Source organism: Orcinus orca, chromosome 10 (assembly GCF_937001465.1).
Source record: "Orcinus orca chromosome 10, mOrcOrc1.1, whole genome shotgun sequence".
In the NCBI taxonomy this organism is placed as follows: Eukaryota; Metazoa; Chordata; class Mammalia; order Artiodactyla; family Delphinidae; genus Orcinus; species Orcinus orca.
Window position 1 is genome coordinate 64,459,205 of NC_064568.1, and position 16,986 is coordinate 64,476,190.

Here is a 16,986-nt window from a genome sequence, read left to right on the forward strand (position 1 = left end):
TTTATCTGATATGAGTATTGCTACTCCAGCTTTCTTTTGATTTCCATTTGCATGGAATATCTTTTTCCATCCCCACACCTTCAGTCTGTATGTGTCCTTAGGTCTGAAGTGGGCCTCTTGTAGACAGCATATATATGGGTCTTGTTTTTGTATCCATTCAGCCAATCTGTGTCTTTTGGTTGGATAATTTAATCCATTTACATTTAAGGTAATTTTCCATATGTATGTTCCTATTCCCATTTTCTTAATTGTTTTGGTTTTGTTTTTGTCGGTCCTTTTCTTCTCTTGTGTTTCCCACTTAGAGAAGTTCCTTTAGCATTTGTTGTGTAGCTGGTTTGGTGGTGCTGAATTCTCTTAGCTTTTGCTTGTCTGTAAAGCTTTTGATTTCTCCATCGAATCTGAATGAGATCCTTGCCAGGTAGAGTAATCTTGGTTGTAGGTTCTTCCCTTTCATCACTTTAAATATGTCATGTCACTCCCTTGTGGCTTGTAGAGTTTCTGCTGAGAAATCAGCTGTTAACCTTATGGGAGTTCCCTTGTATGTTATTTGTCATTTTTCCCTTGCTGCTTTCAATAATTTTTCTTTGCCTTTAATTTTTGTCAATTTGATTACTATGTGTCTCAGCATGTTTCTCCTTGGGTTTATCCTATATGGGACTCACTGTGCTTCCTGGACTTGGGTGGCTATTTCCTTTCCCATGTTAGGGAAGTTTTCAACTATAATCTCTTCAAATATTTTCTCAGGTCCTTTCTCTCTCTCTTCTCCTTCTGGGACCCCTGTAATGCGAATGTTGTTATGTTTAATGTTGTCCCAGAGGTCCTTAGGCTGTCTTCATTTCTTTTCATTCTTTTTCTTTATTCTGTTCCACAGCAGTGAATCCCACCATTCTCTCTTCCAGGTCACTTACCCATTCTTCTGCCTCAGTTATTCTGCTATTGATTCCTTCTAGTGTATTTTTCATTTCAGTTATTGTATTGTTCATCTCTCTTTGTTTGTTCTTTAATTCTTCTAGGTCCTTGTTAAACATTTCCTGCATCTTCTTGATCTTTGCCTCTATTCTTTTTCCGAGGTCCTGGATCATCTTCACTATCATTATTCTGAATTCTTTTTCTGAAACATTTCCTATCTCCATTTCATTTAGTTGTTTTTATGGGGTTTTATCTTGTTCCTTCATCTGGCACATAGCCCTCTGCCTTTACATCTTTTCTATCTTTATGTGAATGTGGTTTTTGCTCCATAGGCTGCAGGATTGTAGTTCTTCTTCTTCTGCTGTCTGCCCTCTGGTGGATGAGGCTATCTAAGAGGCTTGTGGAAGTTTCCTGATGGGAGGGACTGGTCTAGTTACATCATTTTAGGTCATGTTTATTTTTAATTTCCCATTGTTTCTTGTTATTATATAGAACTATAATTTGTTTCTTATCTTTTTCTAATATCAAGAAAACTTGTTAAATATGCTTACTGTTTCTAATAGTTTATTTCTATATATATTTTTTGATTTTCCATATTCATAATCATGTCATCTACAAATAACATCAGTTATATTTCTTTCCACACCCCCCTTTATTTTTTGTTTGTTTGTTTGTTTTACTGCACTAGGTGGAACCTTCAGTAAATTTTGATTAAAATGTTGAGAATGAATGTTTTATTTTTCAGTGATAAGGGAAAAGCATTCAGTATTTTACCATTAATTATGATGTTAGCTATAGGGTTTTTGTGGATAAAGTTTATAAGGTGAAGGAAGGTAGGTTCTACTCCTAATTTTCTGAGGTTTTAGATCATAAATGACTTCTTTGGTCAGCAGGATTCTAAAATGACCCCCAAATTCCTCCTCCCTTGTGTAGTTTCCCCATATAATCCTTTCCATTTGAGTGTGGGAAGGACCTGAGAATATAATGGGATATCACTTCTGTGATTAGGTTATGTTATCTCACAAAGTTGAACAGATTTTGAAGATGTGATTCAAATTCCCAATCAACTGACTGTGAGTTAATTAAAAGGGAGATTATTCTGCCTATGTGAGCCCTGTAGAAGAGAGTCTAGAAATCAGAAATTGCTTTTTCCTAATGATCTTGAAGTTACCGTGTTTGGAAAGGATTTATGAGAGTACATATGAGGGGGCAGGTGGCAAAAAAACTGTTATTATTGCATCTTCTGTACAAATTAAGATAATCATGTTTATTTTTCCATCTTTAGTCTGGCATGTGAGGAACTATATTCATTGCTTTTACATGTAAAACCAACTTTGCACTCCTGCAATAAACCTCACTTGATCATAGTATATTGTCCTTTTAATATATTTTACAGATGTGATATTTTGTGTAGAATTTTGTGTTCATAAGAGATATTGCCCAGTAGTTTTCCTTTCTTGTGTTGTCCCTGTCAAGTTTTGGTATTGGTGTTATGCTGGTTCATGAAGTGTGTTGGGAACAGTTTTTTCTCTATTTCCTAAAAGATATTGACATAAAATTGATTTCATTTGTTCTTTAAATATTTGGGAGAATTTACCAGTGAAGCAATTGGAGACTGGTGTTTCCTGTAAGAGTTTCTTTTTAATACAGAATCAGCTTTTCAAATAGTATTATAACTAGACTTTTCTATTTTCACCTTGTGTGAGTTTTGATGCTTTGCTTTCCAAGGAGTTTATTCATTTCATCTATATTTTCAAATATATTGGCATAATGCTTGCATAGCATCTTATATTACCTACTTAATATCTATTGAAACTGAAAAAAGTCCTCGTTTTTCATTTCTATGTTAATTTTTTTTTTCTCTCTTGGTTTCTTTATGATCCTTCCTAGGAATTTAATCTTTTCAAAGAGTCATATCTTTGCCCTCTTGATATTCTGTATTGTATGTCCACTTTTTTTCATTGATTTCTGCCCTTCTCCTTTTCATTCCCTTCATTCTATTTTTTGGAGGTCTGAGTTCTTTATCTAGCTTACTGGATTACTATTTTCAACTTTTCCTTTTTTAATATATGCATTGGTTTTAACCTTTCTTTTTTTCAAATACATGCATCTTCTATTACATTAAGTACTGCTTTAGCTAAGTAACACAAGTTTTGACATAACATATTCTGTAAAATTTCAATCCTTTCAGTTTGTTGAACTTACCTTATGACCCAGCATATAGTCAACTTTGGCAACTATTCCATACGCACTAAAAGAATGTATATTCATTAATAGTTGTATCTAGTATTCTATGAATTTTAATTACATAAAGCTAGCTAATAGTTTTTTTTAACCTTCTATATCTTTACCTATATTTTAGCTGCTTACTCTGTGAAGTAATAAGTGGGATGTGTTGAAATATACAACAAAATTGTGGATTTGTCTTTCTCTTTTCTTCTGTAACTTTTGCTTTATATTTTTGATGCTGTGTTATCTTAGCTTTTGTTTGAATGAAAATGTTTCTGATTTGCCTTCTCTGAAGAAAGTTGCCATTGGATATAAAATTCTAGTTTCTCTTACTTAGAGTTTATTGGGCTTCCGAATTTAGGTTGGTGTCTTTCTATTTTGGAAAACTTTTGGTCGTCAGTTCTTCACATATTTGTTCCACTTCATTCTCTCTCTCATCCTTCTGAGAATGCAGTTACATGTATGTTAAAAATTTTATTGTGTCCCACCCGTCTCTTCCCAGTGTTCTGGATTTTTCATTATATTTTCCTCTGTGTACTGCAAGTTGGATATATTTTATTGCATTTATTTAAGATATCTAAGTCTGCCTGCTATTTAACCCATACGTTGAGTTCTTAATTTCAGACATTGCACTCACACCTACAATAATTCTTTTCTTTTTGTGTATTGAAATCATTTGTTGAAATTCTCTATCTTTTCATCCATATTTAAAAATTTTTTTTACAATGGTTATTACATCTATTTCTTCTATTGATAGTTTTTTCCCTTGGTTATTGGTCACATTTTTCTGCTACACATCTCAAAATTTTTAAATGCATGCTGGATTCTTTGCCATAATAATTACAGTTGTCCCTTGGTATCGGTGGGGGATTGGTTCCAGGGGACCCCTTTCTCACTGCACCAAAATCCACAGATGCTCAAATCTGCCAACTAAAAACTGGCATCTGACATCTTCCTCTACAAGGATAAAGTCATTAGCCACTTCAGTCTCTGAGCTTCAACACACCTGAAAGGAGCTCAGGGTGTAGATCAGGAATGAGGCACACTGTGCTCTGGGGAAAAACTGGCAGAACAGGCCTTCAGATAATTAGATATTTTCAGAAGAAGATTTTATGAGTCCAAATTCTTGCATCTTCTCATATATAGAAAAGCACTAAAATCCTGAACGAAGACATCTGCTCCTTGTGACTAGCACTAACCTTCATGAAACTAGCAGCAAACTTCTGCAAAAATGTGTGCTTGATTACATGTATTCCCTTGTCACTAAAATCATATATATACAGACCTCTTCCCTGTCTCTTCTGAGCAGTTCTTCAGAGCTATCTGAGATGCTGTCTCCTGAGCTATAGTCCCTATTTTGCCCCAAATAAAACTTAACTCACAACCCTCACATTGTGCAATGTTTTTAGTTGACAAGTCCCTTATTTAAAATGGCATAATATTTGTATGTAACCTACACACATCCTCTCGTATGCTTTAAACCATCTCCGGGTTACTTATAATACCTAATGCAATGTAAATGTTATGTAAGTAGTTGTAAATGCAATGTAAGCGATATGTAAATAGTTGCCTGTGTACAGCAAATACAAGTTTTGCCTTTTGGAACTTTCTGGAATTTTAAAAATATTTTTGATCCACAGTTGGTTGAATCTGTGGATGCAGAACCCTCAGATATGGAGGGCGGACTACATAGAGATTGACACTGAGATTATTTTCCAAAGAAGATTAGCCTTTTCTTCTCCTAGAGAGATATGGTAAGGGACTATTCCCCTCAATTTAGTAAAGAACTGAGTAGGATCAGGGCTAGAGAAAAGTTTTGGTTAAACTTAATTGCACCTGGTTTCAAATATTTCAGGGCTGTACCTACCATGTGTGTGTTTCAGGCTCTTTTCAGGCTTCTCCTACCCCGGGTTTGGCAATGCCGTAGATGATTTCACTCTGCCATCTCCCCACCCTTAACTAATCACATTATTCTGCATTCAGAAATATTCCAGGAGGCTCAAATAATATATTCTCTTTCACATATCATAAATGTTAACTATTGAACACTAATTTTATTGACTATCTCAAGCTATTTTAATAAGGAAAATTATATTTAAGAAAGCTCAGTTCAAATACAAAGAAACATCATTCTACTCAAAAGCATAACACCTCCATATGTCAACAAGACAAATACGAGTGGTGACCACATACTTGGGTGATTGATTTTTGTGAGTGCCTTGTGGAGAAATCTAATTAACAAGAGTCACTTGAGTGAGCACATGCCCTAATATTTAGTGTTTTATAAGTTATAATATGCCCTGTAATGCATGCATTCAAGTTCAAATTCTATGATGAATATCATTACCTAAACTTTATTTCTGGGGGAAAAAAGGTATATAATATAAGGACCTGGGATAATTTTCTTTATTGTAATCAACTGAATATTTGAGATAATATATTCCAATCTTCTTCAAACTTTCTTACATATAACTTCTATTATTTTTTTAGACTAGATATTAGTTTTTTCTCAGTAAAGAATCATGTGTATGTTATAGTTGGCAAAAACAAAAACAAAACTCTCTCTCTCTCTATATATATATATATGTGTGTGTGTGTGTGTGTGTGTGTGTGTGTATTTGATACTAACATTACAAAAGCATCACCCATAGCAAAAATAATGTAAGAATACAAAGTTGATTGACACATATGTGAGAACTCTAATCATTTCTTTAATTTTAATATAGGTGATAATAGAACAAAAGTTATTCTGTTGATTCTAATTTTGAAAAATAATACTGATTCATCTGTTACAATTTGAGATAAGAGGAGTTGTAAAATGTTACTATAATATAAATGATTATAATGGATTTTCTGTTGGAGAAAATACCAGTATTACAAATTATATTACAGTGACTTAGGATATGACTAAATAATACAAAGCTGGGAATACAGACACAGATGATTCTAAAATACTCACTTCACAGTAGAAATTTAATTGAAAAGCATTACATACCCAAAATTTTTCTTTCCGCCCCTTTGCTCCTCTCAGTGTGCCCCATCTAAAAATAACAATAAAAAACATGGTTTAAAATGTTTGAGTTACATCTTGATAAAATTCAACTTATTATCAGAATTATATCTTTTCTTTTCTCTTTGCCTCACTGTGTTTTATTATGGAACTGTCATCATTGCCTACAGAAATGTGCATGTATCATTTTCGTTTTAACCAAAACTTCATTGACTTCTTCAGAATATACTCATCTATGTCCAAATGGCTTGAAATCAAACTCTTTGACCAAAGGATATAAGTCTTAGGGCAGCAGGGATGCAGGGGTTTTAAAGTACTTAAAGATGCCTCCCGTCTTCATATCTCACCGTCTGAAACTCTGCCAAAAATCTCCAAGACTACCGATAAAAAACATAATGTAAATTAAGATAACTGTTATAGAAAAGAGCATTTATGTAAAAATATTCATATGCATATATTATTCTAGAAAATGGCTGTATGCCTAATGTGGCATTTCTATATATACATGTACATATGGAAATCAAATACTATATTCTCAGTACTGAGCCATTCTCAGTGTAGCAGGTAACAGTTCATAAAATATACAGGCCTACAATACCTCATTTCTTTTCTCTTGACTAAACCCAGTGACACAGATGTTACTAACATGTTCTATTTACTAATGAAATATCAAGACCTGTCCAAGATCACAGAATGTTGTTGAGCCAGCATTCCAAATTTCATGTTCTTAACATGCCATATTGCCTCTCTTGTAAATATACAGTCCCCAACTGCAGTGTGTCCTGAGTGACATCAGTTTTATGTGGAGAAAGTATATTGACCACCACTTTCATGCACTTTGGTGGATTATGAGAAAATAATCCTGCCCACTTCAATTCATTCTTAATACCCCAAATCTCAACATCAGAGTGGTATGCCATTGTATAAAAGAACATTCTGGAAGAGGTACAAATTTGTTGTTCAAATATTTTCAACATATTCATTTGCCAGAAAGCTGTTTTTCATAGGGTATAGAATAGAATGATGGCACCACAGCATAGAAGTATTGCTTAAAGATGACAGGTTTATTGTAAGCATCTTGGGGCATTCAAGAGAGTATGCAATAATGCATTTGGATCCTTTGGTACGAGAGTGAGGGAAGAAAAAAGTGATTTGGGAAATAGGAAAACACTAAAGAACAATTTTTCTTTAGTTTGTTCCTGATGGAGACTAGAACTGGTAATTGCACGGATTGCCATGTCTTTTTTAGTTATCTATGCACAGAGCAGTGGACTGAAACACTTTAGGGTTTCAAATATTCTAGCCGCTTTACCATGTAAGTTTAAACTGGTTCAGTTTTCAAAATCATTTTGCAGTTTTGTAATTGTACCTACCTCCTTGTAACTTTTCTAAAAAAGCTATCACCATTGAAAAAATTTACCAGTCATACTATGTGCCCCCAAATCTTCTAAGGTCATTATGTACTTCAAGCAGTGACCATATCTGAAACCTTGAGTTGCTCATTTTTTACTCATGACTTTTATGACAATTTCAGGAAGCCTGTACCACTCAAGCAAACTTCCTTTCAGGCAGTCTGAACACTAGTTACTTTAGCTATTTAAATGAAATACAAAATATCAATACAAGACTAAATCAGAAAAATTTAAGGAATCGTATGACTCCAAAACAATACAGGCAGGAGAGGATCCCCATATCTGAGATCCCACCAGACATGGTGAGAAGTTGAGATCCGTCTTGCTTGAGGCACTAAGGAGCCTCATAAGAAAGAACTCCCAATCAAGAAAGAGGTATTCAGACATGACAAGCTCAATCCAGTAATTAAGCCCTCATCAAAAGTGAGGAAGAGCCATTGAGAGTATGATTTGTTCCCAGCCACTCAAATACATCCAAACTTAGCTCCACACTGAACTCAGCTAAGTTTGGAGTTGGGGGAGAAGCAAGTCAGACTTGTTATTAAAATCTGATAGAGCTATTTCACTAAAAACTGTATATTCCATAAAACACTTTAATGATAATCAAATAGAGGGTAATACCAAAAGTGGATAAAGGTTTCTTTCCCACTTTGGAAGATATTTCTAACTTCCTGGGCTCCACTGCATTGAGAATGGTGCATGGGAAGACAAAGTAGTATAACAGAGGGAATTGGAAGACATACAGGCAAAATACACTATGAAGTAAGTATTGCATTTATTATTAAGTCCATTTTAGGTACTACTAGGCACTCTCAGAAATATTGAGACATTGTTTTGGGGCATGAAGATCCACAACTGCATATAGGGTGAAGATTTACCAAAATGATGACTACACATAATTCCATTAACAGCAGATCAAAGATTAACTACAGTGGACCCTTGAACAATATGGGTTTGAACTGTGCGGGTCCACTTATACAGGGGTTTCTTTAACTAAATACATATTACAGTACTATAGGGTCTGCAGTTGGCTGAATCCGTGGATGAGGACTATGGAGTTAAAAAAGTAAAAAAGTTACATGCAGGATTCCAAATGTGTGGGTCAGTGGCCCTAACCCCAGCATTGTTCAAGGGTCAATTGTAATTCTAAGGAAACATTTCCTCACAAAGGAGGAGAGGCACTTCAGAATGTAGTTGTATAATTTTTCTTATTGTAGTATTATCAAATAAGTTAAAAGTGGACTAAACTACTTTATTTTGGAGATATCTAGGAAATACAAACTATCACTTTTGTTCAAATGGCCATATTTTTCATATGTTCCTATACATTTTGTTATGATTATCTAAATAATATTTTTAATGATATAATAGCATTATTATCTTGCAAATCTATCAACTCTTTGAAGTTGCTATAAATTTCTTTTCAGGAAGTACTGTTGTTTATTATAACCTTAAGATGCATTATTGTGAGCACCATTTTTAACCCAGGGAGAATGCCAGCATTAAAATTATTATAAACATTCTCAAAATGGACAGAAAAAGTTAATCAAGGCTTCAAATAAAGGTGAGGGAGGAAAAGGAAAATAAGTCTGCTGAAGCTGATAGTTTCAGGGGCTTGGATGCTTGTGAAAAAAATTATAAACAAAGGATGTGGACCTTTATGCAAAATTCAGTTGGAAAGAAAATACCACAGCTCATCACAGAAGCTAATGTTCAGTTCCCCTATGTTACAACCTCTGTGTCAAATGACAAGCAAGTTTCATCCATCAGAGGGTCTAATGTTTGCACTGCGACCTTCAGCTATCTTTTGTTTCCTCTATGTTCAGTAGACTGTTCCTCAGATGGTAATCAAATATCCCATAAAGTCGCAAAGGGGTGTTGTAGAAAAATAGGTGAGTGGGTTATTTTCTAAATACCCCAGGTTCTGAACAACTGGGAAAAATCACTTGACCACAGGTAATTTTTCATTTGTTTAAGAGTAAATTTATGTAACTAAAACCTTTATCCAAACAAAGATAAATGTTAACTAGTACAAAACAAGAAGACTACTATTATTCATTTACAGAGAGAGTCTCTCTATTTTTGACCTAAGAAGGGCATTTTTCCCATATATATACTTTCCTGAATTGTGGTACTGATTGTACCAATAGGTTGAAAATTTTAGAAATACATATATATTTTCACAAATATCTTCTTGTCAGGCAGTGGGTGTCTTTGAGGATATGAGGATTTTCATTACAGTCATACTTGCTCTAAGCCTATGTACACACTTCTTTCCTTCCATTACACCTCTTCATTTAGGACTATTCAAAAACATTTGTTTAGATGAATCAGAACCTTAGCCGTCTTCTGCCGAGATTGTTTCCTTAAACTTGTTCACTTAAAACAACTGTACAGGGACTCCCTGGTGGCGCAGTGGTTAAGAATCCATCAGCCAATGCAGGGGACACGGGTTTGATCCCTGGTTCCAGGAAGATCCCACATGCTGCAGAGCAACTAAGCCCATGTGTCACAACTACTGAGCCTGTGCTGTAGAACCTGTGCTCTGCAAAAGAGAAGCCACCGCAACAAAGAGTAGACCCTGTTCGCCACAACTAGAGAAAGCCCATGCACAGCAACGAAGACCCAACACAGCCAAAAATAAATAAATTAATTAATTAAAAAAAATAAAACTACTGTACTATGGGTTCACCAGCTGGAGAGACCTTAAGAGCAGCTGTTCTTGCCTTGAGGGATTCAATTGCCTATGAACTTATACTATTCTTTTCATTTTTTCTACCTCATTAAATTAAATCATTTCCACTATTTGTTAAGACACATTAATGCTCCTTTTCCTTACAATTTAGTGACTCCTGGGGAAATGCTGGTATTGGAAAACTCCAGGCAGCTCGCAGCTCATTGCCATATTACCTGATGATGCCTGAGGAGCGATGGTTCCTACACTGAGTCTATTGCTACATCTCTCACTTCAAGCACATGATCACCTAAGCTCTTCCTTCTGGATTATTCTTATATGCTCATTTTTAGGTAGTTCTGGAAACACTACTCTTTTGCATAATATTAAAAGTTTTTCTTGGAGATACCATAAATTCTGCAAAGTAAACTTTAAAGAATGATGTAAGATTTTGTATAGCTAAGGTCCTTTGAAAAGGATGTTGTTCTTTTCAGACAACAGTGCTAAACAATACTAGACCTCTTAAAACCCTATTTTAAGCTCTGCCTAGATAGTAAAACAATTGGAACTGAATAAGTACTTTGTATAAGACTTTAAATGATATTTTTTTTTCTCTTCCTTGGTTTTGTTTGATTTTGCCATTGAGGTCAATTTATACAATGTGGTCGTATTAGACATGGTAAATAAGAGAAAAGTGAATATACAATTTTCTTAAAGTAACATTGATATTCCTATAAGTATCCCTTTTAATAATGAAAGTACAGCATCTCTTGTGTACTTTGCCCATTTGTTTCTGCCTTTATTCAGCAAACTACTCTTTAGTACAAAGAAAATGTATCTTCTACCTTCAAGAAGCTGATAATCTAATGGGAATGACGTTGGGAAGTAAAAACACAAACAAGTATAAAAATAATTTGAATTCTATAATTGCTACCTTTATAAAAGCATGTTTCACAATTTTTCTATGAGTTACAGGTGAGGAAATTAACTGTGGAGGGCAAAGACAACTGCCTTCACAGAGTGGAGTAGAAATTCTTCAGGTGGAAATGGGAGTATAGAATTGTAGGTACCGTAAGCGCAAAGTCACAAGAGAGCCATGAAAACCTCATCTCAGCCTATTCTTAGAGCAGCACTTGGTTCAGTGTGACTGGAGAACAGAGGTGGTAGTGGCTGGAAATAAAGTTAGAAAAGGAGATTTGGCTCAGCCCGTAGAGAGCACTCAAGGCTACCGAGCTTGGCATTTATAAAGTGATGGTAAAGAGTCATCCACATATGGGATGTGACATGATCCAGATAGTTTTTCACAGAGACAACTCTGGTGTTAGCATGGGGATAGATTCCAAGGGGGAGGAGATTGAAAGCTTAAGATGAATATTTTCATTAAAGCAAGACATAATGAAATGTTGAATAAGAATGTAAGTTCTCTCAAGCAAATGTTGATTCTTTTAACAGCTGTGTCTCCAACATCTGGGATAGTGACTATCACACAGGAAACCCTCCACAGATATTTTTTGAGCAAGTACACTGGCAGTGGGAATGAAAAGGAGGGCACAGATTTGAGAGCTATTTTGGAGATAAAAGGGAGGAATTTATTGGCTAATTTATTTTGACTGAAAGGAAGAAGAAGGAGTCAAGGTTAACTGCAAGATTTCAAGGTTGAATGAGTAGGGAGGTACAACAAATGTGGCAAATCTTGGGGTACACTTCACACTGTAGAGAGAGGTGTTCCTGATGACCAGGTTGATTGATCATTGCCAAGACTAATTACAGAGTTGCTTCATCTTCTTTAGAGTAGTTCTGCATATAAACCTTTAAATCCATGGATTTTCAGGGTTTCTGACAGGTAAACCACTGAAGGAACCAAGGAAAGCTGATAATTAGAAATAATTGTGAAAGAGACTTTCTGCAGAGTGAGGAATTCTTCTGTGACAAGAACAATTATTTCTAACTCACATGTCAGGATCATATTTGCCTAGGAATCAACTTCTTTAAAGCAGATCTCACCTCCAGCTAAGAATTCGGAGTTACAAGAAGAAAAAAAATTACTTTATATTGATGGTAGGCATATTACACTGTAGCCCAATCGTCTAGATCAAAATGTTGCAATGCTTCTGGTGATCTGTTACTTCTGGGGTCACAGCATGTACCCAACAGACTGACAAGAGGAATTCAAACTCATGTTTTCTGGGCAGACCAATTCCGTATTAGTGAATGTAGATCCAGACAGCTAAAAAGCAAAGTTTCTAAACAGTGGACATGTAAAGAAACTTGATGCAGTACAGACAACTAGAACAGGAAATTTTGGAGGAAAACAGGGAACAGATACATAAGAGAGACTGATATGAAACTCCAACCCTTCTTATTAAGGAAATGAAAGTCAGATAGGATACAAGTATAAAGAAACCACCAGATGAGTTTCAAGTCAATAACAGTGATATGACTACTCTGGATATAGGACTTTACTTCTAAAGGTGAGACAGCAGATAGATGATTAGGTCCCTTTAACACAAAGATTTGAAAGATAACTGCAGTAATAATGAAGCAGAGATACACAGGCTTTTTTTGTCTTATGAATGTTCTAGCAGAGACACTTAGTAACTTTATTCAAAAAAATACTCAGGCTTGGTGAGCATGGCAGTGTTGAATATGATGAGAGCCATCACAAAGTGCTAATTAATGCTAGATCAGAGATGACAGCATGGGAAAGCAAAATAAAATGAGGGTCTTACCCATTCCCCTTCACTTTCTACTGAAACAAAATGTACATTAAGCCAGGGTGCACTGAATCTAAGACTGGGTACTTTTATTGATGCATTCTGCCAAGGAGCTACAAACTTTATCATTGATTGAAGAAGTAGATGGAGATTTCTGAAAGATAATTATTTTGTATGAAAATGTCAGAGAAGATTGTGTGTACTGTGCGCTCCTCACTTATTAATCATCCAAACAACACTGTTTATTGAACTGCTGACATATTGCTTACACTACCCTCTCTTAATATTTCAGGAAGCAAAAAGATTGCTGAGTATACTGTCACATTTAATTTGACCTATAAAAAGGATTATGGAGGAAATTGATGACAAGGTTGTACCCAGTTTATGCTCTGGTCAGAATGATCTGCTGTGAAACTGGGAGAAGTATCCCAGAATATGTGTTAAGATGTCCACACCATGTGAAATATACTGGGGAGAGATTGCAGAACCAAAACTGTCCATCATCGTCAATGACAAAGAAATAGGGTAATATCTAATGATGACACACCATGAGGGAAAACTTCAGCCCTTTGATGTTAGGAATAGAAATGGCTTTCTATTTTCTTATAAAATCTTAGCACTGAAAGGAGACTTCAGGGGTTGGAGTATATGACTCACAGGCTAAATCTCGCCCACAGCCTGTTTGTTTGTTTTTTAGTTATTTTTTTAAATTGAAGTATAGTTGATTTACAATGTTGTGTTAGTTTCAGATGTACAGCAAAGTGACTCAGTTATGGAACAGCCAAGCTCATTCTTCTACATATTATCCATATCTACAAATGACAGAGTTGAATAGTCAAGACCATACAGTTCCCCAAATTAATCTGACTCTAATCCAATTTCTTTGCTTCATAGATAAGGCAACTAAAGCCCCAAGAGGTTAAGTAACAGTTCAAAATTATATGGTAAGTGACTAAATTGTCACTAGTATCTAAGGAGCAACCTATAACATTAGGACCAGGAGAAGATAGAAATGGATGGAGTCATTTCCAGCTGTGAAGAGGAAGGGCATGATCAGCCTTGAGTAATTTGCAGAAGATACCAAGAAGAAAGGGGCACACCTGAGAGAAGAGAAGGAGATAATGCCAGGGTTTACCTTTTGTGTCTTCATAGAGGAGTCATGAAAGGTTTGGAAGGGGAGGGATTGTAGGCAACCATAGAAAGATAAAGCTGGTGATGGTGAACAAGATGGACTAAAATGAAAAAGTGTGGGGCAGGCAGAACAGCTTGGTCATGATAACAATATTCCAATCAGGGTTGCATTCATCACATCCAGCCAACTCATTTATATCCAAAAATGTAATGACCCTAATGATTAGAATCATGGGGATGGAAAAGAATAATATTTGTTACATTTATTTTGAAGATCAAAGTAAATCAAATTTGTCACTTAGTATCACAAATAGTACTCATTCATCATCTGTGAAATTCATTTTTTCTGCAACCTTTCCCCTTTTAGGGTAACATAGACTTGGCCCTTCCTTCTCTTTGGTCATATTGAAGGAGTCCGTCATATCCTACATGTTTTTGTTCAGAGGAGACATTATAAATCACCATAGCAACACATGCCTTTTAAGAAAATCTCCCAGTTCATTCACTCATCAGAATTGTCCTGTAGATTATGTTTTCTGGAGCGTAAGAGAAAATCCTGATCCTAGATTCCAACATGGTAAGCTTGTATTATATACTTTCTAAAAATGTGCTGTGATTATCCTGAAAGTGCTCTCTCTTTCAAGGGACAACCAGTCCACACTTCTTCCTGACAAAAGAAGTCAGAAGCCACTCTACTTCCTATTCCCGATATCCCCCCAACACCACCACACGTCAGGAAATTCACAAGCATATGCTTTACCTAACCTCCATTGTGAATTCTATCATATTTGAAATTTTAAGGACAACACCTACCACAGAAGGTATTCGCTTTTAAAACAGAATCACCACAAGTAATGTATTAAGCTGAATTTTGAAGATAACCCTGTACCAGGGACAAATAACGCTCCATCACACAGGCCCCCCAAATCTTAAGTATCCACAGACATTAAAACTCATCTTAGCAAGAAAGTAAAGTATACTTTTCCAATAACTGAAAGCCATAATTTTTATATTATTATTAATAACAGTAAATATTTATTGAATGCTTCCATACATGAAGCGTACAAGTACTGTGTACGCATAATCCCATTTATTCTGCACAAGCATCATTTTATCCCCAGGTTACAAAAAGCTAAACACATCTCAGTAAATGGCAGCAAGAGATTTTTGATATAGATTGTCTGACTTCAACACACATACTCGTAACACTGTGTTGTGTCCCAGGGGTCTACTAAACAAGATTAGTATTGAAGCGGCTTGAGCTTAGCATCGATTCTGCAACTAGACAGCATGGGAATCTCTGGAAAATCTCTATCACTATACCCTCTTCTTTTACATTAGGTTATTGGGTAGATAAAATCCGGGTCCTTTACAGATCTTAGATGGATAAGATATTTTAAGTTTGAAAAGTAGTATATTCTTTAATCAATTTAATTAAATTATCCTTTTAATACTTCTTTTATTTTTAATAGTATTTACTACTAAAATACCTCAACCTGGTAATGAAAGTGAAATAAAATAACAGTTTAGCAGTCAAATAGCTTCGTATTTAAAAGTTGCATTTAATAAAGATATAGAAATCTTAGGATATAGGGAAGAGAAAAAAAGTTTTATAAAAATGAAATTCTTGAAAAATAGCATTTCTCTAAAGAAAAATAAGTGCAGGATACTTAATAATAGTCTTTAAAAAGTAAGAAAGTTTATGTTATCTTCTTTATAAATAAAACATTCAAGTTCCAATTAAGTTGCTCTGAGTTTGTTTTAATCTCATTAGGAAAATAACTAGATAAACATTGAAAAAATGAGAGCAATGCAACAATGTGAATACCATGTAATATTAAAATAAAGTGGTAGAAATTGAATGATAGACAGTGTGCATTTTGAACAGGGTACCTCAGAATCAAACCTTAATAAATTTATGTAAGAATTTAATAAGCTATAAAAATGCATTTCAAAGAGTAAGGAAGGAATGGATTATTCATTATGTGGTCTTGGTGCTTTTAGCTCAGAGTCTGGAGGAAAAAATTAGATCATCACCACACATCATCACCCAAATATCTTCCAGGTAGATCTTTGACTTAATTACTTTAGAAATAGAACTTTAAAAATTTAGAATAAAAGTTAAAGTATTGCCCAGGTCAAAATCATTAAAAATAAATTTATGAAGCCAACAATAAACTGGGGTTTAGTCTTAAAAATGAAGACTCTGTTAGAAAAGCAAATAAAGAGAAAGAATAATAAGTTCACAGTAGAGGAAATGCAAAGGCTTAATTAACATCCTAGTAACCTTTACTCCAGGGTCATTTCCTACTCTAGTCCTGACTTGTACGTTCTCTAATGCACCTGCACGCTCTTAGGTGAGGTTCCCCTCCTCTATGCTCTCTAACATTTTGATTCCATCTGTGCAAAACCAATGCACTTACATTATATGGGTTTTTTGTTTGTTTTAATTCTTGTAGATTAGTCAAGATGGCAGAGGAGAGAGACCCTGAGCTCACCTCCTCTCACATTGTATGTTTACAGGGCTGTTCTCACTACTAGATCAAAAACACTTCCAGTCCAGGCCAGTGTATGAACGTGGTTTCCCAGAGCTCAGGTCTGCCACGATGTGTCAGGGGAAGAAAGATTACTTTTCCTTTTTGAATGTTATTCAGTTTGTGCTACTTGCTTTATAGCAGAAACTGTACAGTGGATCTAGTCTATTGAGATCCCATTTCTATTCTTTGGTGACAGTTTCTGTTCTCAAATTTACCCACATCTCAAAGTAGAATGACCCAGAACTAGGAGACTGAACTGAACCGAACATCACAGAATAGGAGGTAGAGAAATGCCACCTGGACACTTGGAACTTTCACTGTAAACCAAACAATGTCATTGTGAAGGCATATAAATTCATACAGAGATGAT

At 35.2% G+C, this 16,986-nt stretch overlaps 1 protein-coding gene across 1 annotated transcript in view; it reads right to left on the bottom strand.

Annotated features, from left to right (window-relative positions):
* Positions 1-16,986, bottom strand: part of TINAG (tubulointerstitial nephritis antigen) — a 98,772-nt gene that overhangs the window by 9,909 nt on the left and 71,877 nt on the right. Inside the window, exon 10 of the mRNA XM_004267771.1 lies at positions 6,134-6,179. Coding sequence (XP_004267819.1) covers positions 6,134-6,179 — 46 coding nt within the window. The remainder of the gene's footprint in view (positions 1-6,133; positions 6,180-16,986) is intronic.